We start from the raw sequence: 9,182 nt of genomic DNA, 5'->3' as shown, positions 1-9,182 counted from the left end.
ACTTTCCCTCCAGGGGCGTAGCAAAATATTCTGGGCCCTGTAGAAAGGCATTTTCTCAATGGGCCCCTCCCCACATCCACAGCTATTCATTCGAGCATCTTTTTGGGCCCTTCTCAAATGAGGGCCCTGGGTACTCACTCCCCTTTTCACCCCCAGTCCGACACCCCTGTTTACCTCCACCGTTGCAGCAGAAAATCATGGTCACGACTTTTTGTTCACTGTGATCAAACATTTATTTATGTCCTATAACTGTGAGTGCTTTCAAAGTTCCTCATCATGACAACTTGATGATCCAAGTACATTTTCTTAACAATTGTATTACAAAAAAACTTGATTATTTCCATTTCATGCTATATACTTTATACTTGTACTCCACTCATAATAAAAGTGTTCTTCTCCATGACGATGTTATCAAACGCTTAATGACACCCCAATCGTATACTTTCACTCATTTACAGTACTTTTAATATTATTGTGCAGGATGTGATGGGAGTAAGGTAAATTTGTGGGACAGTGGAATGAAACAAATCAAAGAAACAGAGGTCATTCCTTAAATGTTACAGGAACACTTCACACAGCCGAGTCATTCATACTGTGTGTTGTGGCTTGACGTACCTTTTGTTATCTGATACCGTTCTCATTAACATTTGCAGATCAACACCAAAGCACTTATGGCGTTTTTCCATTACATGGTACCTGCTCGACTCGCCTCACCTTTTTTTGGTTTTCCCATTATGAAAAAAAGTCCCTGGTACCTGCCAACTAGGGATGTAACGATTACAGGTGTAACGGTAAACTGCGATAAAAATGTTGACGATAACAATTACCGTTTTCATTTAAGTCAGGGGGTGTCGAACTCGACTTCACTAAAGGGCCACACTGGAAAATGAGAATCACATTAAGGGCCAGACGTGTTTGACATGATTTCTTTCAACTGAAAAGTTGAAAAATACCTGTGACTGTATCATTTGTGTCTCAAATAGCCTTCTCACTAACAGTTTGGTCGACATAAAGCCCTAAAAAGTCAGCAAAAAAAGTTCCTTAGCCATCACAGAGTTAAGCAAATCAAAGATAATTTTTTTTTTACAACAACCTCATTCAGAGCCTGAATATGTAAACTCTCTGGTTCTATGGCAATTTCTGAGCCTCAAAGTCGGCAAATCTGCCAAATTCTGCTTTGAGTGTTGCACAACTGCAGTCTGTAAAACAGTTTCCCGTCTTTTTGGTTTGGCGCACAACTAGGCGGGCCAAAATCTATTATATATATGAACATAAATTGATATGCGGAAATCTACTGGAAATGTTCCTGACAAATAAGCTGTTTACATGCTGAACCCTTGTTCCTTTGATGTTAAAAGTTGCACTTTTGATAAGGTTTTGCCTATATATTTAAAAAAAATACCGCGATAATAACCAAAAACCGTGATAATTTTGGTCACTATAACCGTGAGGTTAAGTTTCCATACCGTTACATCCCTACTGCTAACAGGTACTTTTTTTAGGATCACCTCGGTCGAGGTTCCAAGCGAGCTGAGGCGAAACCAAAAGGGTGACATGAAAACACTGCAGACTACTGATTGGTCGGAGAGAATCGTCACTAATCATCCCGTCATCGTCGTTAGCGACAGACGGGGATGTCCTGAACGTGAAATTACGAATCCCACTATGGCCACGCCAAGACTCGCCCTTCAATAGCGTTGGAGGCATCTATGCTTACGCAAGGTAACGTAACCCCATTTGTACAGGTCCTGTCCCCTTGACCAATCGGCTATCCTAACCTTAACCACTCAAGGTCAAATGCCTAACCCCCAACCAATCGAGGTGCTTCATAGGGCGAGTCTTGGCGTGGCCATAGGGGGATTCATAATTTTGCGTCCTGAACAAACCCGCCATTTTTAAATAGTTTAGCCAGCGGTGGTTTTTTTGCTGCCTCCAGCTTTTTTTGAAACTAAATTTGTCTTCTGGCAACAGCCACATGCTGAGAATGAAAAACACAACACACCTTCAACGTTCTGTGTGTGTGTCGCGTTAGGTCAGATGACGACCAGCCATGATCGCCTCACGCATGAGGCGGGACTAAATCTGCAAAGGAAAATTGAGAATGGGCACCGTGGTCGAGTAGAGCCGAGTAGAGCTGGTACTAGCAGTGGGTAAGCGCCATTAGCCTAATGTCCGACTTAGAGGCAAAACCCACGGTGAGGTAGGCAAAACGTTCGTTTGAAGATTAATGAGCTGATATTTCCTTTAACAAGAGCCTGTTATGTGTTTTCTACATCGCTGTCCATCGATGTTGGTGTCGGACTCGTCATCAAAAACAGGAACAGTCGTCCAAAAACACAATCCAACATGAGCAGCAGTTTGTGAAGTGGACGCAGCTTCAGTTTCATGTCGCGGGGGTTGTGAGCTGTTACCGGTGACTTGATTGGATAAACAAAACGTGATTGGTGGATGAGTGGGACTCCAGCTGGTGTGATTGGTTCCATCCTCTCCATCTGACTGGTCAGTTCCAGACGCTGTAAGAACCATTGCACCATGTTCTCCATGTTGTTGTGCCGTGTACGTTAAGACAGAAACTGCCGAAACACCGTAAAAGGAATGGCAGGTTTCCACGGAGCAGGAGTTTTAGGCGCCAACGTGGCCGAAGCAACCGATTGGTCAGGTGATCAGTTTGGGGGAGGGGTGTCACACTCGAGACTGTCGGAGATCATCAGGCAGAGTTGAGCGAACGACGGACGCTCCTCCGGTCTCTGAAACAGAGAACAAAAGTCATAAAGTATGTATTCAAACCTGATATAATATCGATATATTGCCCAGCCCTAATTCAAAGCTGTCCCTGAACCGTAACCTATGAGAACAAGTCCTCCAAAGTGTGCATGTCGTTTATTCCTCCCCATTTCCTTCGTCATATCTAAACCAGAGAAAGTAACCGACGCAGTTTTAAACACGTCGTTAACGTTGTGAAACGGTTGAACTTTGGTTTGGTCAAATCAGAGGGTCATCTTCCCATTCCCAGGTGCGTTTGGACCTTGGCGCATTGCTATTATGATGGAGGATTTACACCGTAATATTTTTATTTGTAACTTTTTGCATGTGTGTGTGCTGCTGTGCGTCCCTGTGTGTGTAACAAGCATAGTGTGTGTGCGCACTGTGCCTAAGCCTAGGCACATTTTACTAATGCTCTGTTAAAATAATGAAATGCTGCGTTATTGACTTTAGACCAGGTTTTTGTTGGTCAACGGCGCGATCACTTCCCGCTGCCTCAAGATAGCAATACTCCCAGAATGCACCTGAACACACCTCCCTGTAAGACCAGCACGCCCAGAATGCACCTGAACACACCTCCCTGTAAAACCAGTACGCCCAGAATGCACCTGAACACACCTCCCCGTAAGACCAGCACGCCCAGAATGCACCTGAATACACCTCCCTGTAAGACAACGCGGGCGCTGGACGGGAAATTGACAACTGCGTCGGTCTTAAACTAGCAAAGACCCTTGAGTCGGGCTTTGCGCTGCGCTGAGCCGGGTGCAAGATAGGGCCCACTGTCTGCCACTGATGTTGGAATGTGTTGCATTGTGTAGACATCTGCCGCTTGAAAACAGATCAGGACTGCAACTTTTTTAAGGGGCTATTAGTGTTCATCAAAGCCTGTAATAGCAACTGGAAGTCAAAGGACAAAACCAGAAATGGAACAAACAAAAATCTAACAAATCTGCTATAAATAATTCTCCATACAATCATGCCCTTCAACACGTTCATGCATTATTAGCTATTAGCATTCTAGCCAGATCCACAGATTTAGTAAATAAAGTGATAGATAGTTTTGTTTAGAAACTGAAGAGGAAAAAAACTGTATTATAATCAGTATTTTTGGTTTTGGTCATCCCAACAATCATTTTTCAGCTTAAAATCAATTCAAAATGCAGGTCAACTGGCCACTAAAATATACTAACAAACTCAAATTTAATTTTTTGTATTTATTATTACTGACGGAACATGATTGGGAACCATATTTAGCAGTACTTCATACAGTGTATTTAGAATAAAAACACAGTAGCATGTTGTTTCTCACGGTTCTCACCTCGTGCCAACTGATCTGCATGATGTCATAGATGGCGGGCGTGGCCATTTTGGGCCTGTAGAGGCGGTGACCCTTGGTAACCAAGGTTACCACCTCGTGGTTCTGACTCTGTTCGAACGGCATGCGGCCCTCAGTGAAAACCTCCCACATCAGCACACCTGGAGACACAAACGACACAGGTTTCAATAAGTCGGGAGCGTTATTGTAAAAAGTGTTCCTAGTTCGGTGTTTGGTGTTTTAAGCCCCCAACTTCGTCTTCCAGGCCTGGAAGGCACTAGGATTAGGCAACGGTTAGGGTTAGGAGCCTTGAAGTCGATGTTGGGGGCTTAAAACACCATTGAGCTCCCAGTTCACACCAAAGATTCACAATGAAACCGCTTTCGAACGTAGTTGCAAGTTTCAACTTGCAGATCTTTGGTCTAAAGTGGGCTTTAGTTTGTTGCAAATAAGTTGTAAAATGTGCAAAAAGAGGCTGATAGAGATGTGATGATTATACTCGATGATGTATTGATGTTAAAGTGTGCGTACCAAAGGACCAGACGTCCGACTTGCTGCTGTATTTGCAGAAGTTGAAGACTTCAGGAGGCGACCACTTCACTGGGAACTTGGCTCCGGATGAGCTGGTGTACTGGTCGTCTAACACGTATCTACAAAACGCACAACAACATTTAAATGTGACAAGAATAGCCACAGTGCAATCTTTCTGCCTTGTTTTAGGCATTGGTTTGTGGACGGCCGTTTTGAAGCCAGGAGTTGGCATTTTGACCGTAACTATCTTGGTGTTTTGGAGCCAGAAGTGACCATATTTGGACAAGAGGGTGGGCAGGATGACGCCGCTAAGCCAGTGTTGTTTATGGTTGCAATGGCGCTTGCAAATTCGCAAAATTTTTAACACTTCTGAAGATACCAGCTAATGCTAGCAAGCTTTGGTGCTACCGGACGCTGAACAAGACATTTTTAGATGAGCAAAAGACACACGCTTGGTTTTAAGACACTCTAGATAAAGGACGGCAGATAAACATGTAAATGTGTTGGGATTAAGTTTGTACCTGGCCATGCCAAAGTCAGACACCTTCACCACCAGACAGTCGTTCACCAGACAGTTTCTGGCAGCCTGCAGAGGAGGTGAAGAAGGGAAAAGAGAGGAGAAGGAAACAGAAAGAAACGTCTTATTGTATTGAGCAGTTCTAAGTTTGCTGTACTAGTACACACTAGCAGCGTAGCTTCAGGAATGTCCAACACTTCGGCCCAGACTGAAATATCTAAAAAGGTTTTGGATGGATTGGCACCAAATTTAGTACAGACATTTACGGTGTACAGACAATGAATCACAGCGACTGTGGTGACTCCTTGACTTCTCCTCTAGCACCACCCTTGAGGTCTACATTTATGTGTTTTTTGTGAAATGTCTCAACTATAAAATGGATTGCAATTAGGGGTCATGATTTTCTGAAACAAAAATTGTCAATTTATGTCGAGTATTGAAATCAAAAGCAGAATCTACGATTCCAATATTTTTTTCTCTCTCCACCCCCTCATCTCACTTGCACATGTCCGGACAAAAAAAATTGTTGAAGTGAATGGAATCACAACCTTAAAATCGAAAGATGAATCGAAACGTGTTTTTTTCGAGAATCGTGACACGTTTCATTCATTCTTCCCTTATGATGAATTGTAATAAGTTCTGACTATCCATCTAAAAATTTTAGCAAATTTCACATCATTTTACAGACCAAAAATATTTAAACTTTGTTGAAGGAGCCACAACTACAATTTAGACCCTCTACAATAAAGGTTGGTGAAGTTACTAACAGTATATGTACACATGTTTGCCTTAAACTGATTGTTAAAACACAAGCTTTCATACAACTGAATTTTCAGGTAATTTATGTTTTTTGTTTCAGTATGGGACATGCTTGGAAAACATGACTTTGCTACAAGCAGCAATACAATTCAAAGTAGCTGTGGAAACAAGCAGTATTAGCATGTCTCCATGTGGGGTTAATTGCTGAATAAGTTTCTGTGTTCTGGGTTAAAAAGTTCCTGTGGTAGAAAACGTGGCCGCAGAATCCAGTCAGGATGGAGAAAAAAAACCTAGCCTGGGAAAACCCTGACGAACTTCCGGCAAACTTAAGATTTGCTCTGCAAGTCCGTCTGGCCGAGAGCCCATTCAAGCCCATTTCCAATTTTTCCAAATCAAGGCACCAATCACAACCGTTGAGGCGGGCTTTACATGATGCAACATGCTCGCTGGTTGGGATATTTTTCCGTCGCTCTGCATACGTCATCTCCTTCATCGCTCTGATTGGTCCATCCAATTACGCCCAGAGGCATTTGAGCAGCATCCGTTGGTGATGCCCCTTTGGAAATGGGCTGTGAATGATCCTTCCCCAGACCCACTTTCAGTTACAGCTGACTGGAATATCAGATGCGTAAGGTGTAAGTTACCAGATCTCTGTGGATGAAGCCGTTGGCCTCCAGGTGCTCCATGCCCTTGCTGACGTCCAGGCAGATACTCAGCAAGGACCCCAGGTTGAAGCTGCCCCGGCGCTGCCGGAGGAAGTTCAGCAGGCAGCCGTTCTCCATGAACTCTGTGACGATGTAAATGGGATTCTGCTGGCTGCACACTCCGTACAGCTGCACCAGTTTAGGGTGAGACAGTCTCCTGAAGAAAACGCACACATTATAGACAGTTCTGTCAGCTCAGTTCCTCACAGTTGTTGTTCGGACAGACCTGCCCCCACTGCTAAAAGAAAATCCTAAAGGAAACACTGCCGCGATTTACTCATGGAAATCAGAACGGTTTTGTTTCACCTTTCGTCTACTTTCTTTTGTCTTGCTTTAGTTTTTATTGTCAGCTTATCACAAAAGACGAACTTGCCTCACAGCTCAGGTTTTGCTACAAATTCAACTCTGGAAAAGTTCCACTGAAAATCAAATGGTAAGTTACTCAATACTGGTTTACTCCTAAAACTTCTGAACCTCATGAACAACTATTTCAACTATAGTTGTTACAAACTGAGGCATTGACCAGAGCAGCATTGCATCATTAATCAAAGGCCGTGCCCCACTTTTGGTGGGAAAAACATCCTTAGTGATCATCACTAAGTTAACTGCTGGGGGAAATGTGACATGGGGGAAATGTGACGTTATATTTTCTGTTATTAGAGGCCACCCTAGTTCAGAGGACAGGAGGATTACTGCATGTTGTTGCAATTCTTACTCGTCTCCACTAGATGGCAGCCTAAGTCAAAGGTAGATATGCCACTTAATGCTCTTCTTTAACAATTAATTAAACTATTATTAATCCAGAACTCTACTGCCTGGCTGTTAACTACAACAGGAAAGAGAAAGCATATTACCCCAGTTTTAGCTCCCAGTGTCTTTTACTTTTGTATAAGGCTCTTAAAGGTTTGGGACCGGCCTACATTACTAATTCTTTGTCGTTTTATAATCCTTCACAGCCGCTTAGACCGTCTGCTGCTGGTGTAAGTATCATTTTCAATAATGTCATAATTATGAGATATTGAAATTTGTGTAGAAGTCATACAGATACTAGTGAGATATTTTGTATCATACAATGTATAACGGTTTATTTATTGATTTGTTTTTGGCTGTAATGGGTTTCCTTACATAATGAGCCCCAGACAACACCAAATAGTTTAGACAACAATTGAAAGTAGGCACTGCTTTAACTTAGTAATTGTCACATTGTTTTATTGTTCCTCTGCTTTTCTGTTTTATTATTTCTTTGATGCTTATTGGATTGCTTGGTTTTTGCACTTGTTTTATTATGTTTTCCTAGCACCATGAACCTGATCTTTTCTGCAGCCCCCCCCCCCCCTCTCCTCCTCACATCATGACTTTAGCCTCCTCGATGAAGTCCTCCTCGTACATGGCTCCCTCTCTGATGGCCTTGATGGCCACCCGGTGCTGAGCCCTCCACTTGCCGAGCCTCACCAGACCGAACTGGCCGCTGCCCAGCTCCTTCATGAACGTCAGCTCGCTGGGGTCGATCTCCCACTTCTCTGGACGGAGGGAAAACCCAGGGGGGAGGAGGAAGGTAAGAGAGGTGCGTTCATGGATGCAGACTGTTTTAAAAAGCTGAGCGGAGTTTCTGTCCGGACTCACCGTAGCTGAAGCCGGCGGTGGACGGAGCAGACTTTTCCTGTTTCCCTACAGGATACCTCAACCTGGCAACAAGACCTGAGTTATAGATAAATGACAGAGAGAAATGTTCACACACGTAGCCCACAGTATGCATGAAAGCAAATGTCAAAGCTAATGAAAGGGAACTTGGATACAAGTGTATGTCCGTGCGTACTTCGCCCACAGCAATACCTTCCCAGTTAGAGAAGAAATGCCGTAAACATATTCTCTGTAAATCTTTACAATCATTCCCCGAAAGAACCAAGCAAGCCGGACTTGTTACATGGTCCAAAATCTCTTAAAAACTTGATATTTTCAGCGTGTTGCTCGCTGGCTCGAAGTTTCTTGTCGTTTCCTGTAGTATGGGGACTTTTGGGAATGGCAACACACAGGGAGCGGAAGGTGCGGGACAAAGCCTGACATCTGATGTCATCTAATGTTAGGCTTTATCCTAGAAATGTAGTTTAGTTGTTCCAGGCTATTAACTTTGGTGAACCTCTGACTTTTCATCCAGCGCCTAGTCTGGCTACCACCAGACCAAGCTCAATCTTTTAAGATTGAACATTAGTCTGGGGATAGTCTGCTCTGTATTTTCTACTGCACAAGAGGCGTGATCAACGGGCATAGTTCAAACGACTCTGTGCGTTAGTAAAAGACACCATATCACCCAGCCCATAATTCTTTCTTTCTCAGTCAGACCGAACGAGCACATTTACCTCAACGCAAGAAACACAGCGAATCGTCACATTTTTGACAAAATAGTTCACCTGCTGCGTTGTGTTTGTGGTACTCGATCAGGTCGGGGATAGAGCTGAACAAGTGTTTCTCGGCGAGGTAAAACTGTTGAGGCGTCCCTTGGGTCACCTTGATGTGGTAATGTTTTATAGCGGCACTTCCATCCCTGCCAACACCACAACAACAATATCATCACAACAATGTGACTTCTCAGCTC

General features: G+C 43.5%; 1 protein-coding gene across 1 annotated transcript in view; it reads right to left on the bottom strand.

The window, feature by feature from the left end:
* Positions 1-208: 208 nt before the first annotated feature.
* Positions 209-9,182, bottom strand: part of tec (tec protein tyrosine kinase) — a 33,682-nt gene continuing 24,708 nt past the window's right edge. The window contains exons 11-18 of the mRNA XM_039821904.1: positions 8,998-9,131; positions 8,213-8,287; positions 7,938-8,109; positions 6,530-6,746; positions 5,131-5,195; positions 4,610-4,728; positions 4,082-4,239; positions 209-2,747 (exon numbers count right to left, since the gene is read on the bottom strand). Coding sequence (XP_039677838.1) covers positions 2,664-2,747; positions 4,082-4,239; positions 4,610-4,728; positions 5,131-5,195; positions 6,530-6,746; positions 7,938-8,109; positions 8,213-8,287; positions 8,998-9,131 — 1,024 coding nt within the window. The 3' untranslated portion in view covers positions 209-2,663. The remainder of the gene's footprint in view (positions 2,748-4,081; positions 4,240-4,609; positions 4,729-5,130; positions 5,196-6,529; positions 6,747-7,937; positions 8,110-8,212; positions 8,288-8,997; positions 9,132-9,182) is intronic.

The sequence above is a fragment of the Perca fluviatilis genome, chromosome 14 (genome assembly GCF_010015445.1).
Source record: "Perca fluviatilis chromosome 14, GENO_Pfluv_1.0, whole genome shotgun sequence".
Taxonomy (NCBI): domain Eukaryota; kingdom Metazoa; phylum Chordata; class Actinopteri; order Perciformes; family Percidae; genus Perca; species Perca fluviatilis.
This window is presented reverse-complemented; position numbering and strand designations above follow the sequence as displayed.